Raw genomic sequence first — 15122 nt, 5'->3', positions numbered from 1 at the left:
AGCGGAAGAATGGGCTCTGTTAGATCCAGGCCAGAGAGCTCTCTACAGAGATGTTATGGTAGAGAATTATGTGCATGTGGCCTCTCTGGGTAAGAATCTCTTTCAACTGTGTGGTCTGGTTGTGCCTGCGTGCCTCTCCTTGGAATTTTTCATCGTTCTGCTAGGAGAGTGCTGAGAGAACTGTGACTAGCCCAAGGTCACCCAGCAGGAATGCAGGAATGGGAAAACACATCTGGTTCACCAGATAAGCCTCTGCCACTCAGGTGGAGGAGTGGGGAATCAAACCTGGTTCTCCAGATTAGACTCTACCTGCTCTTAACCACTACAACAAACTGACATTAAGCTGGGTTGGGAAGAAACTCTACTGGGTGTGTGAATGCCTCGGTTCTCTCCTCTCCCTCCTTCCATACTGGACAATAAAGGAATGCTGCTTTAAAACAAAATTTGGCTGAGAGAGGGTCCACCTGCTTGTTGCTGGACCTGAGGTTGGGCTGAGAGATCACAATGGCGCATTTCCAGATTACGCAAGCCTCTCCTCTCTTCCCCAGTGGGAGCTGTCAGAGACTTCCTGGATTCCCTCAGCCCCAGGGAAAGCATCCAAGGGAAAAGCTGAGCAGGTTGTGTAGATGCTCAGGAAGGGTTGCACTTTTAGCTATTGTAGTCAAGGGCCAACAGTCTAGGCAGAGGCGTAGTTGGGCCAGAGTGCGCCCGGTGCGCACTCTGTGTTTTCCGCCTGCCCGCCCCCTCCACGGCGCCCTGCCCCCCCCCCCTCCCTTACCTTAGTGCAGGCTGGAGAAGCGGCCTGTTCCCTTCAGGCTGAAAACAGCCTGGTGGGAATTACACTTTCCATGAGACCCTGGGACTCGCAAAGCCTGCGTTGTTTGAAGAAGGTAAGTGTATGGGGGGGGCACTACGTGGGGCTTTTTTGCCCCCCCAGGCACGCACCCGGCGCAACGCCCCCCCCAATCCCCTGGTAGCTCCGCCTCTGAGTCTAGGCAATGCATCGCACACTGGTTCAATGTTGAATTGGAAGTGGGGGAGAGAAAAACAACTTCTGTGGTGGGCATCGCTGACAATATCCTAATTTTGTCCCAGGATATAATACCCGAGTACTGGAATATGAGGAGAATTGTTGGCGGAAAAGACCTGAGCAAGCGAACGTTGACGACAGAGTGTTAGACGGATCTGACAGGAAATGTTTCTGGGACCCTGAAACGCAAACAGAGCCTGAAACGGAGCTGGCAGCAGACAGTCACCAGAATGAGAGTAAACCCAAAATAGGTTTGTTTTGGAAGGAAGATGTTGAAAATTTGGAGTTGCACCAGGAACTCCTGAAGCGGGAAAGAACGCCAGCAGATCAAGACTGTGAAAATAACTTCTGTCAGAGCACGGACTTTGTCAAGAATCCACAAATGGCAGAAAAAGTGTATATTTGTTCATGCTGTGGGCAGATTTTCCAAGGGACTTCAGCCTTGCTGGTGCACGAGAGGACTCACATAGCAGAGAAGATATATAAGTGCTCGCAGTGTGGGAGAAATTACTCTTGTCATTCTGACCTCCTCGTACACAAGAAGAGCCACGCAGAAAAGGCCCCACATCAATGTCCCTTGGATCGTGGCAAATGCTCTAGTCGGAATGACCCCCTGCCCCCACACCAAGGAGCTCATCTGGCAGAGAAGGTAAGCAAGCGCCCCAAGTGTGAGGAGATTTTCGGCAGCAAACAGCAACACAAGAAAACATATGCGAGGGAGGAACAGAACGAATGCTCCAAATGTGAGAAAAGGTGCAAGGGGGAGAACTCCCTCCTGAGACGCTCTGTGCTGAGGTGAAGCCCAGTCCTAGGTGATGCTCTGAGCTTGGGTCTCACATTCATAAGGGTTCCGAATCCTCTGGTTACACAGAGGTGAGGGATGTCTTAGCTGTGAGCACATGAGAACAGTTTTAACCAGAGGTGGGATCCAGCAGGTTCTGACAGGTTCCCGAGAGTAGGTTACTAATTATTTGTGTGTACCGAGAGGGGGTTACTAATTGGTGATTTTGCCACGTGATTTTTGCCTAAGTTACGCCCCTCCTCCACTCCTCAGGAGCAGCGCGCAGAACTTGAAGCAGTCTAGCAGGAGGTGTACCGGCGTGCGTGGCAGCCTGCGCGCATTCATTTCCCGCCCAAAGACCGGCGCAGCAGCTGTGTCCTTGCCACAGCCCCGCCCAGGAATGCCCCGCCCAGGAATGCCCGGCCACGCCCCCGTCGTGCCCCGCCCATCCCCATTGGCGCTACGCCACAGTTTGAATCCCACCCCCATGGGAACCTGTTACTAAAATGTTTGGATCCCACCACTGGTTTTAACCAAAGATTGTGGTCTGTCACATTCCAGAGGGGGGTGGCCACCCTGACCAAACCTGAGAGGAGACCTGTGGCACCTGCAAAGCTGTGAATGATTTATTGTGCCATAAGAGGAAGCAGAATTCGCTCAGGAAAACTTCTTGCTGCAATAAATCCACTAGGTGTGGTCACACATGCAGTGGAATGAAATGGGAACGCAGGTGTGCTCAGAGGGGTGGCATCCGGCTCTGGATGTTCTTTAGTGAAAAAAAACAACCTTACCCTCTACTGTACTGTCAAAGGCTTTCACGGCCAGATTCAAGTGGTTGTGGTGGGTTTTCCGGGCTGTGTGGCTGTGGTCTGGTGGATCTTGTTCCTAATGGACACAGTGTGTAACAGACTTCCCTCTGTGATACACCTCTGAGGATGCCAGCCACAGATGCAGGCGAAACGTTAGGAACAAGATCCACCAGACCACAGCCACACAGCCCGGAAAACCCACAACAACCAGTTACCCTCCACTCTCTACTAGCAGAAAGTTAGCCCAGCAGGGTGTTAATTTTACTTTACTTGCAGCGCTGCCTTTTTCTTTGCAAGGGTATTTATCATAGGAAACGATTCCAAAATGGCGACGCTACCATGCAGTGAGATTGTTTTTTTATTTATAGCCATCTTTTCTCCCTAATTGTGACTCAAATAGCTCTATCACAACTTTCTCCTTTACCTTCCCCTCATAGCAGCAAGGTTGTTAGGTAGTTTAGGCTGAGAGAATGTGAGAAGGCCAAGGTTGCCCCGTGAGTTTCCCATGACAGAGCAGGGATTCAAATCTTGGTTGTCCTCGTTTGCCACACTAACTGCAACCCACTCCCAACTGCAATTCTGTTCAGAAGCAAACGTAGCACCCCAATTCCTTGCACCTGCTCCTCTTTCCATGATGCTTAACAGTTTCCAGAGGTGGGATCCAGCAGGTTCTCACCAGTTCCCGAGAGTGGGTTGCTAATTATTTGTGTGTGCCAAGAGGGGGTTACTAATTGGGTCTGCTCTTCCGTTAGAAAGTCCATTAGGTCCAAAAATCATCAAGTCCTGTTGTTTCCTATGTGGCTGGTTAGCGAAGGTGGAAAACGGGATAATTCTCCCTGTTGGGCTGTTTTAAAAACATGTTTTAGAAATATGGTCAAGTTCCTTGTTTAAGGAAAGTATCCTTCTTTTGATTTCTAGAAACAAAATTAAGTATTTGAAAGTATTAAGTATTTGGCAGGCAGTCAATTAGAGGAGAAGTCGTTGTTTCTGTTGGCAGTAGACGATAGGACTTGCTATAATGAGTTTAAATTATGGACAGAAAGATACCAGCTGGAAATTAGGAACTTTTTTTTTACAGTAAGAGTTTTTTACAGTAACAGAGAAATTATTAATGCCCCGCCCCCGGAATGCCCTGCCCAGCCCTATTGGTGCTACGCCACTGTTTGAATCCCACCACCATGGGAACCTGTTACTAAAATTTTTGGATCCCACCACTGACTGTTTTCCTTTCTCTCTTTCAGCCGAGTGTCTCAGGAATACTGAAAAGGTCAGGCGCTAACATGGAAGTTTCGAATGGAAAAATGGATCGCTCTGAGCCAAATGACAAAGTGCCAAAGAGGTTCCGTACTCAAGGACAGTTGACAAAGGCAGGCAAAACACGGAAGTCTCCAGAGAGAGCCAGGGATGACAAGGCAGTGGCTGGGGACACGTCACAATTGCTCTTCCTTTGTGGAAAGGGAAACAAAACCGCTGACTACGGTGTCAGTGCAACAGATGAGGCATTCTTCACGGCTGACCAGTATTTCCCTGCTGAGGAGCCCGACCCCTTATCCGACGATGACATCTCTTCCTCTCCTTGCAGATCGACCACCAGCTCTCTTGATTCCTCGGTGAAAGATGAGCATGTGGCCCTCGCACTGGAGCACGCTGCTGGCGCAAAGGTAGGAACACTCCCCATTTTGAAATCTGAGCATGCTCACGAGGAACAGGAAGGATTCAGTGGAGAATACCACATACCTTCAGTGAGCGGGAAAGACAACGAGCCAATTGCTGGGGACACTGTGGCACATCCAGCTGCCACGAGTCATATGGGAGATGCGGAATGCTCTGGTGTTCCTTCCACAATGTGGCCAGACCCTCCGCACAGGCCACAGTCTGCCAGCGGAAGCAGCTCCTTCAGTTTTCGTGCAAACTTCCACCAGGAAAAAAAGGCAGGCTCCATGCAGACACTTCAGACCTCCGTCAGAGACGCTGCGAATGAAATCTGTGCGCCTGCAGAAGGGTGCCTGGCTGTGTCCAGCATCTTCATGCGACAAAGGAAGAACGCCTCCTACGTCTGGAAATTCTTCCGCCGTGCGCCCAATGATAGATTTGTCGTCGTTTGTCAAGAGTGTCAGGCAAGGGTGCGTCTCGGGAAGGAGAACGGATGCGGAAAGGTGGGCACTTCGGCAATGAGGAAGCACATGGAGGTGCATCATTCGAACCTCATCCCTCAGCAACAGGGCGTCTCTGATTTTGGGTCAGCCGGCACAGCTGGCAAAATCTCATTGGAAGCCTCCGGGATCGAGCAAACATTCGGTTCGCCGGGAGGACAGTCCTCCTCGCCGGCATCTACAATGTGCCACCAGCTTAACATTGAGGAATCGTTTTGCCTCAAGACCCCTGTTGGCGCATCAAGCCCTCAGGCCGCTCGCTATACCCGCGGTGTCATGGTATATCTTGCTGAAGCAGTGCTTCCGGTCAGCACAGTGGAGGAAAGGCCGTTCATTGAACTGTGTGCAGCGTTCGCGCCACAATGGAAGGTCCCGTCCAGGCAATATTTTGCCACCAAAGCCATTCCGGCCTTGGTGGAAGACATCAAGGGAGCAGTGTGCCAAAGCATGCAGGGAGCTGTGGGACGGGTTGTGCACTTCGCTAGTGGTGTGTGGACGAGCACGCCGGACAAATGTTACCTCTGTGTCACTGCACACTGGGTGGGGTTCAACGCGGTGGGAGCCCTGGAACATTGGGAAGCCACTCTGGTTCTGGAGCCATTGGCACAGAGGCACACCGCTAAATATATTGCATCTCAACTGCAGTCCTTGGTGGAGGAGTGGTTGTCTCCCCTCAATCTGCGACTAGGAAGCGTCACCACCGACAACTGCTCAAACTACGTGAAGGCTTTCCAACATGTGGCCTTTTACCACGTCCGATGCATAGCTCACTGCTTGAACCTGGTGGTGACGATGGCGTTAAAGCTGGCACCGGCATGTATGCAGAAGGTTAGGGACCTGGCTTGTAAAATTGTCAGTCACTTCCACCACTCTAGCAGTGCGCAGGAAGCCCTGAGAGAGATTCAGGTGCGGAGAGGCCTGCCTCAGCATACAGTTCACCAGGAGGTTTGCATGCATTGGAACAGCACTCTGCACATGCTCCAGAGACTGTGTGAGCAGAAGGAGGCCATTAATGAGTACACGCGTGAGAAGGACTGCAGTGACCTCCGAGTTCGCCCCGATCAGTGGGTTTTAATGGATAACATAACAAATTTACTGTACTCTTTCAATGAGTGTGTGGGCCTTTTGAGCCGCAATGATGCTACTCTAGGGACAGTTCTCCCTGTCATCCGTGTGATAACTGCTGATGTGGAGGAGAAAATAGCATCCTTTGCCGGTGGCTCTGTTACATCCGTGCCCTCAGTGGCCTTTGGGAACATGGTACTCAAGCAACTTACCAAAAACAGGCAGCTGCGCAAGATATCTGTTAGTGTTAGGTACCGTGCAGCCACGTTTCTTGATCCACGGTTCAGAGATAAGATCAGGAGCTATCTGGGGGAGAGGACAGAAGAGAATTACAATGTACTATATGCCTACATCTTGGAGCAAACGACGCCGTATTGCCGCGAGCGAGCTGCAAACATGCGGTGTGCCAAATCTGGGTCGGGGCAAGAGGCCGTGTCTGAGGACAGGCTTTTCTTTGAAAGAGCCCTGCAGAACAGCCAAAGCTCTGTCTTCTCGAGAGGAGTCGTGAAACTGGGTCTCTGCGGTCCTACGCCCCGCCTGGTCAGGCAAAATTCATTGCTTGAGCAGGAGCCAGAGGTGAGCGCCCGACAAGAACTCGAAGCTTACATCAGTGATGAGATTCCGGTGGAGTTCTTGCTGCCGGACAGCAACCCATTGCATTATTGGGAAGGAAAGTGTGGGGTGTGGCCTTGCTTGTCTTCTATGGCCATCAGCACTCTAGCTTGCCCACCGACCAGCACTCCCTCAGAGTGCCTTTTCTCCACTTGTGGCAACGGCGTCGCAAAGGTTCGGACCCGTCTGTCTCCCGCTGGTGTTTCCGCTCTCTCCTTTATACGATCAAATTCCAAATGGATTCCGAGTGAACACTGCCCTCCGGAATACACCAGTGACGATAACACAGAAACCCCGTCAGCTAACTCCATGATGGCAGAGCACGACGCGGACGAAGACGAGGACACTGGATCAGTTATACTTGAGCCGTTTGTGCCCGATGAAGCGTCCTGTGCATTAGAGGAAGACGTGTGACGGTTATTGTAGTCCCAGCATGTGTAGTCCCAGATTATATATTCTTCTCTTGTGCGTTATGAGGAAACCAGACTGTAAATAAACGCATGTTTCCAGTGGTGCTGGTCCCTTCCCTCAAGACTGGGCACCTGGGAGAAGCAATTGCCATTCATCTGTTAGTGCCTAGGGCCCCTTTTGTGTTTCATTTGTATGTATTTTTCACCTCATCTTCATCCCGGGGGCAATTCCATTAGTGATTTTATGCATTCTTAGAAATTGGCAGTGATTAGAAGTGGTTTACTGATGTATCAAGCAATCCCTGTTGTTGGTATCTTATCCCAAACAAAGCTTGGTTTGAGCCAAGTCCCCGCCCACCCAGGGATGCTGTTGAAAGTAGTATTTATTTGTATATCTCTGTTTAAAAGATTTCTATCCTGCCTTTTTAGCCAAGGTCCATGAGGGAGTTTACAACTGTAAAATAAACCATTGCTTTTTAAAATAATGATGACTGCAGGTTACAATGAGTGGTCCTTTTTCAATGATGTAATGATACTTTAATGGAGTGGTTATATAATTATGTCAGTGGTCATTATTTAAAGAGGTCTAAAGGGAAATGGTGGGGTGTTCAAGTGTGGGATGTAGGGTGTCTAACTTGGACAATTCCTGGAGATCCAACAGTATACCTTGGAGATGGAAGAGTTTGTTGAAGAGAAGGAGCTCAGTGGGGATATTCTGCTCTTTGAAGCCGCCAGTTCCTCCAGGTAAACAGAGCTCTGTACTTTGAAGATGCTTTATAGTTCCAATTCTGGGAGAACTCTAGGCCCTACTTGGGGCTGGCAACCATAGTGGAAGAAGGTTAAAAAATGGAAAAACACACACATCCACACAAAGGTACTTTAAGTGGGAAACTATTTCCTGTTCTGATATCAGTCTCTTTCCAAAAGCATCCCAGATAACTGAGGATTAGGCTTGATCAGTTAATAGAACAAAAAAGCTGGGAATGATGCTGCATGAACTCTACTCATTTATGGCCCCCTTGCTGAAAGTTGGGTGCTTCTCTGGGCTGGTTGTGCACGGAGGGATGTGAGACTAGGGGCCTTCTTCCTTTATTAGGACCCTAGGAATGCCATTCTTTTTATCTTGCCTCAGACATCGGCATGACCGGCAAAAATCCAACAGTGAAAATTTCCGAGCACCATGGGCAGGAGCTGCATCTGCTGAATTCAGTTTAGAGAGTTGGAATAATATCTGGGCGACCCAGGTTCGAATCCACACTCTGCCATAGAAGCTTGCAGGACCACCTTGGGCAGGGAACCCCTTTCAGTCTAACCTACCTCACAAGATTGTTGTGTGGGTAAAATGGAGGAGGGGAATGCAGTAAAACACTTTGGGTCCCCGCCAGAGAGAAAAGCAGAGTGTAAATGAAAGTAAATAAGGGTTTGCTGGTGTAACCATGACATTCAAGAAGAGCGCTTAAGGAAAGCATGCCCCCCCCCCTCTAGAAATTATTTGGAAAAATTTGAATTTGGAAAAATTGAATGCTTCTCAGTATATGCAGAGTGCAAATTCCAGATTGAGCCAGCAATAGGCCCACATTGGAGGTTTAAGGGCTACTCGGACACAAAATGGCTTGCAAGCTGCCCCTTGTTACCATTCATGTGAAACATCCATAAGTAAAAGGAGATTTCCCTTGAAGCTGCAGGAACCTAAATGCTGGTAGAGAAAGGGATATTTTATAAATATAAATCACTAAATATTTTACTCATCTGACTGGATTACAGAATATGAAACAGTGCACCATAAAAAAACTGTTGCAAACAATGTATGCAACAGGGCGAGGATAAGAGCACTAAGGAACAATGCGAACAATTTGATTCTATAAATTAAGACAACCAAAAGCCAATGTAGTAAAGTCAGTCGATCTGTAGAATAACCATTGCAAGGTACCATAGTCCTGGTTTATTAGCAAGCTGCCTTCCTTTCTACTGTTCCGTTATATTGCAGTTCTGACCCCATCATAACATTGCCCCGGTGAATATTATGGTTTTGCACGTTCTGCATAAGGGCAGAAGCCTTGGAGGCTTCCCCAAAGTGGGAACTACCACAGAGTACAGTGTGCGTTTTCATATGGAAACAAAATACCCAACAGTTATTATTATCGCAAAACAAGAACTGGGCGACTTGAGGGCATCAGGGCCTCCCAGCGGGGAACAAACAAAGATGGCGCCAAAAGCAACCAGGAAGTCTGATCTCCAGACAAAGAAATCGCCCCACTTTGCACCGTTCGTGCCTCCATAGAGGCCGCATGGTGCCGCTCTAGCTCTTCTGAAATCTATGGTGAAGGCCCGCTCCTAATGCTTCACAGTTAAAACAGACCGGAAGTGATCGCTCCTCTCTAGTCCTAACCTCCTGGGCAACGCTATGGTTCACGTCCTCTATCATGGCGACGCTCTACCCATGTCTGTCTCTATGGCATTTGTTCCTGCTTTGCATTTAAAAAGAACCAGCGGGAAGGGAAATGTTTGCATTGGGAGCTGCTTTTGGCAGAGCTTGAATTGCTGATGTATTGAGGGGCTTTTAAATAGCTTTTATAGCCCCCTCCCCGCGGTCTCCCTTTTCTTCCCAAATCGCTGCTTCCCGGAGAGGGTTTGCAGCAATTGCAAAGTGATGTAAATATCCACGCACAGGTGTCAAACTCGCAGCCCTCCAGATGCATCATGCTGGCAGGGGATGATGGGAACTGTAGTCCGTAACATCTGGAGGGCTGCGAGTTTGACACCTGTGTTAGCTCTGGGGCTGGGCATGCTGGAAAGGGTGCCTGGCTGCTGTCTCCCGGCAGGACCCGAGCCCGGTGGAGTGAGGTGAAGGTGCACGGATGGAGCTGGAAGTGGGTGATGGGTGTATGTGTGTGACTTGCTCTGGATGCAGGAAGGCCTGGCCCTGCCATCTCCACTGGAAGGGTTTTTCTCTGCCTCCAGCGAGGTAGTCCTGTTGGTCTGCAGATAGCTGAAGAAGGAAGCTTTGATAAGACAAGATAAACTTTAATGTCATTGTGCACGCACAACCCCGATGCACATTTCTGCAGTCCTCACACCCCGTCTTCCACAATCCCCCTTCCAACCATCCCTACACAGCCACGTGCGACACCATGGAGTTCAGCATCACCACAGCTGTAGAATAGAAGCTGTCTCTGAGCCTAGCTGTCCTTGTTTTTATGATCCTAGAGTAGGCCTATATCGTCTGTCAGATGGTAATATTAAAAAAAAAAGAGTATGCAGGGTGAGATGGGTCTTTGATTCTCTGAAGCTCATACCTTGAAAATCTGGTCAGTCTCTAAGGTGCTATCACAGCTGGAAGCGTGTCCTGCATGCTGATTGGCTGGAAGTGAGTTGTCAGTTCATTCCATCCCATAGTGCATAGGTGTCAAACTCGCAACCCTCCAGATGTTATGGACTACAGTGCCCATCATCCCCTGCCAGCATCGTGCTGGTAGGGGATGATGGGAATTGTAGTCCATAACATCTGGAGGGCCGTGAGTTTGACACCTGTGCCGTAGTGAATTATATCATAAGGATGGTAAAAATAAACAATGTGAATAAAAGGCCAATCAAAGAATTTGGAGATAAATGGAAAGCATACTACTTACCTTATTTCTAAAAATGGAGGGCAGAGAAGGTGGATGCTTAAGTGATATACATTAATTATTGAAAAGGTGCTAAAAGGGATAAGGGATAAAATATTTAAATATATCATGGATAGATAATAATGATATGTGAACTCAATTTTCAATACTCAAAAATTACTTTAAAAAATTTATAATTACTACTGCAAGTTTTTTATCCATTCTGTTTCATTATAATTCATTTTATAATATTGTCCAACATTATTATCATATATATCAAGTATTGTATAGGGAAACTTATGACTTATGCTAACGTTTATCATTGTGATGTCAATTTAATGCTAATTATTATATTATTATTTACTGTTCATAATTGTTATTATTCATTTATTGTTTATTACATCAGTATTTAATATATGTGTTCATGCATTGTAGGGGGTTAGACTTGATGGCCCTTGGGGTCTCTTCCAACTATATGATCCTATGTGATATGTATATTTCTTTCATTTTTCTTTTGATGTAATTGCAATTGTTTTATATTGTTTCCATTTTTCCTCTTTTGGTTCTGTTTAGATTTGAAAATAATAAAATCTCATTAAAATAGTCAGAAGTAACTTCCTATCTCCATATTACATCTTCATTAAATTAAATTATCTTAATTCTGGCCCTTATGATGACTCTTCTTCAGTATGAGGTCAACTTCAGCCACTGCTTTATTAGTTCATGTCAGAGCAAGTAACTACTTTAGCAAGTTTCGATAAACATGTTATTTCCCAGCGCACACCTGCCCAAGAACTGCAGAAAGAAGACATCACAGAGGCAATTCTTCTTGTAATTAGCAAAAAGTATGGTGATCTATTTTTGTTCTTGCCGACATGTTTTTCCCTGCTTTGCACCTGCACGTTGGACTGCAGAGAGAAGATGTCACACAGGTAATTTTTCTCCTTGTAATTAGCAAAAAATATAGTGATCCATTTTTCTCCTTACCTAAGCTCAAGGGGCTTTCCCAAGTTTTTTCAAATCTGATGCAACAAACATTAGAATTTTTTTTACAGTAAGAGTAACTCACTAGTGAAGTTGGCTGCTTAGGGAGATGGTGAGTTTTCCCTCTGGCAGTCTTGAAGCACTTACAACGAAAAATCCCAGAAATGATGCAACGTTACTATCATGTACCAAAAGCAAAACGTACCTCAACCGCTGACACTACAGATATGCATTTTTAGAAGTACTTGTAATATTTTAATGTCTAACAATTTATGAAATATAATTATCATATAGATCATTCAAAAAATGCATCCATCAATGACATTCATTAATTATTGTCAATGCATGTAACTTTTTCATGGAGTGATGGAAAAATCCACCCAATCCGGTAACCTTCCGGATATTGCTAATAATCAATTCTTTTAATTTTACAGAGCTTCTCCTCCAAAATTAGGAAATATACAAAATGCTCAGGCTCACAACCCAGTATTGACGATGGAACGTGCTCTAACCTCTTGCACTGGACCTGAAAAAGCTACAGCATGAACCCCGTTTGCTCCAATGAGATCTTAGCTTGATATTTCAGGAGAACCTTACACCCCTAATAGGGGTGAGGAAACACACACACCCCTATCCTGGGGCCTACTGCTACTTAGAGCAGTGGAAGGAGAAAATTTCTTTAAAATGCAACCTTGTGTATTAACCACAAGTTCTTACTCGGTGTCAAGACCCTTAAAACCTTGGTCTTGTCTTGTTTCCAGGGAAGGATGGGAGGCTGTAGCACCTTCACTGATACTGCTTGTAGTTAGAGCCATGCTATGTAGGAATGTGCAGGCGTAATTGAAATGCTTCTCCAGGGCAGGGGTGACATGATCCTTATCTCAGAGTGCAGCCTTGGAGAAGTGCAGGTTTCGGAACCAACCATACATGAAGAGGGGTGTTGCCTAGCAACAGTGAATGGAAGGGGTGCGATGTGGGAACTAATGGGATGGCCAGGTGTGAAAGCGGTCGTTCTGGCAAAGATCCTTGGGGTGCAACCTGTCTAAATTCCAGTCAATAAATTGATGTTGTATCCACTGAGTCTGTTGGGAGGTCCACAGGACATGACAGTTTGCCAGAATTAGCTGCTACCCATCCTGGTTACCTGTTATGCAGCTCACCATGGCTGACTTGGGAAATAGTCCCGAGTCAGACTTGGGAGATATGACAATAAAGGAATTGAGTCTCAAGAAACCCAGAGTTGCCTGGTTTGGTCCCTGAAGAGGTACGAGTGGAGGAGACCCCTTACCCGACGGAGTGGGAGATATTGATGGGAGTTTTCCCCTGAGGGTGATGGGAGACCTGTTGGTGGGATCAGTTCAACTGTGAGGAGAGCAAGGATTCCCATCGCCACTCACGAGCCCTTGGAAACTGGGACACCTAGGTTGGAGGCTGCTACCTGCCAGCCAAGAATCGGGTTTGACTTTAGAGGGAGACAGCTATCTCCTGGCTTCAACAATAGGGGATGAGGGGAGTGATCTTATTATGAGCTGCAAATCAATCCATGATCTTTGGAAAGGCTTGGAAGATAAATACTGTGGGAAATCAGTCAAGAAAATAAAACATCTAAAAAGGAAGTCCTACAATGCAAGAATGAAAGGAGGGGCAATTTGAATGAGCATTTAGAAAAAGATGGTTGTCATGGTTATGCAAATCAGGGCAACAGGAAAAGTTTTGGAGGATGAAGATGTGATTTCTGTAATCCTGGGGTCTTTGCCTGAAACTTTTGAAAACCAACTGTCTGTACTTGAGGTCAGCGGCGTAACGAGGAAAACTGGAGCCCTGGGCAAAACCTGAGTTTGATGCCCCCCCCATGGGCGGCGGAAGGAGGCGGAGCTCCCCTGTCCTCATCCCCTGGTGGCTTGTGGCTTCCCCCCTCCCTGCCGGCTGAACTTAGGCGCCCCCCTTACTGGCGAAAGGGCATGAGATGCGGTGGGCCGTGGCGGGCAGTGGTGGCATCCAGGGGAGAGCAGTGCGGTTGGTGGGTCGGCCAGGTGCGCGGGCATCCCTGACTGCTGGTCCTGCCACCACACAAAGATCCATCCGAGGACGCAGCAGAGCTGACAAGAGGGGGAGTACAGGCAGCAAGGCTTAGCAGTTCGGCTCAGCTCAGCCCAATCCGTGGATCAGGCCGAGCTGAGCCAGTTCGGAGGCGCTTGGAGGGCCAAGGGCCCGAGGCCGCCCCCTCCGAACTCTGCGCAATCCGAACTTGCAGTAACATCCGAGATTCTCGGATGTGTTTTTATTTTTTGGTGTTTTTTCTCATTTCGGCCTGCAGGGGGCATATTTTTAGAGATATTGGGACCAAAATTTCAGGGTATCATTGCTCCAGCACATGAAGCCTGCTGGGTTCCACAAAAAGCAGCATTTTTAAAGCTAGTGACACCAAAATTTCAGGGTATCTTCAGGAGACCGTCCTGATGACACCCCCCCCCCAAGTTTGGTGAAGTTTGGTTTGGGGGGGCCAAAGTTAATGGACTCCCAAAAGGGGTGCCCCATCCCCCATTGTTTCCAATAGGAGCTAGGAGGAGGAGGAGTTTGGATTTATATCCCCCCTTTCTCTCCTGCAGGAGACTCAAAGGGGCTGACAATCTCCTTGCCCTTCCCCACTCACAGCAAACACCCTGTGAGGTAGGTGTGGCTGAGAGAGCTCCAAGAAGCTGTGACTAGCCCAAGGTCACCCAGCTGGCGTGTGTGGGAGTGTACAGGCTAATCTGAATTCCCCAGATAAGCCTCCACAGCTCAGGCGGCAGAGCTGGGAATCAAACCCGGTTCCTCCAGATTAGATACACGAGCTCTTGACCTCCTACGCCACTGCTGCTCCAGTGAAGAAATACTTCCTTTTGTATGTATGGAATATCTCACCCTTCACCTTCAGCAGATGACATCTCATTCTAGTCTCATAAGTAATCACTCTCTTCTCAACGAGGAATCCAGAATTTTAGAGACTTTATAGTGTTCACCCCCCCCCCCAATTTAATATAGGAGGAGGGGTGGTGTAGTGGCGTGACGTTACTTTCTTCAGTAATGAGCTGTGGAACACAGGGCGAGTACCATGAAACATCTTAGGTAGCTTCACTTCCGTTGTCACTTTGTTTATAATGCTAGTTACTGGGAAAGGTTCCAAAATTTTATAGCTCAATTTACAACTTAAGAGAGGGGGTAGGGAACACAGGTTCTTGGTAGCGACATACACCAAATCTCCCACAGCATACTGTACCTCCTGCCTCTTGGACTCAGTGTATTTTTGTATGTGTTCTTAGCTTTTAGTTTCCCTATCGCTAACTTAGCCCCTCCACCAGTTCAATTCTACAGTCCGCATCCTGGTGAGGGGGGAGAATATCACATTTCTTTTCTTCAAACACCTCCTGCAAATCCCGGTAAGCTTCTGAGTTTAGCCCTGCCAGCTTGGTCTCCATCCCTCTCCCTCTCTCACCACAGGCATATCAGTCTCTCCTTCTTTCAATGCTTGCAGCAGTGGCGTACCACTCATGGGGACTTGTGAGGTCACATGTCCCCAGGCACAGGCCATTCAGTCACAGGGGGGGAATCGCCCCCACACAGCCACCCCCCTCTGCGTGCAGGCCAGCCACTGCAGAAACACCCGGGACCGGCAGAGCAGGCCCTACCAGGA

General features: G+C 47.9%; 1 protein-coding gene across 2 annotated transcripts; it reads left to right on the top strand.

The window, feature by feature from the left end:
* Positions 1-7: 7 nt before the first annotated feature.
* On the top strand, positions 8-8332 carry LOC125428529 (zinc finger BED domain-containing protein 4-like). Of its 2 annotated transcripts, XR_007243861.1 has the most exons (4): positions 8-89; positions 1096-1679; positions 3862-7018; positions 8322-8332. XR_007243861.1 is itself a non-coding variant. In XM_048488754.1 (3 exons), exons 1-3 carry the CDS (start codon positions 56-58, stop codon positions 6862-6864), a joined length of 3621 nt encoding a protein of 1206 aa, XP_048344711.1. In that variant the 5' UTR covers positions 8-55; the 3' UTR covers positions 6865-7361. The 2 variants fall into 2 exon arrangements, 1 of the variants encoding a protein (XP_048344711.1); XM_048488754.1 differs by lacking the exon at positions 8322-8332 and having other exon boundaries at positions 3862-7361.
* The last annotated feature ends 6790 nt before the right edge of the window (positions 8333-15122 follow it).

Source organism: Sphaerodactylus townsendi, linkage group LG03, assembly GCF_021028975.2.
Source record: "Sphaerodactylus townsendi isolate TG3544 linkage group LG03, MPM_Stown_v2.3, whole genome shotgun sequence".
Lineage (NCBI taxonomy): Eukaryota > Metazoa > Chordata > Lepidosauria > Squamata > Sphaerodactylidae > Sphaerodactylus > Sphaerodactylus townsendi.
The sequence above is the reverse complement of the archived record's forward strand: the minus strand, read 5'-3'. Positions and strand labels throughout refer to the sequence as shown.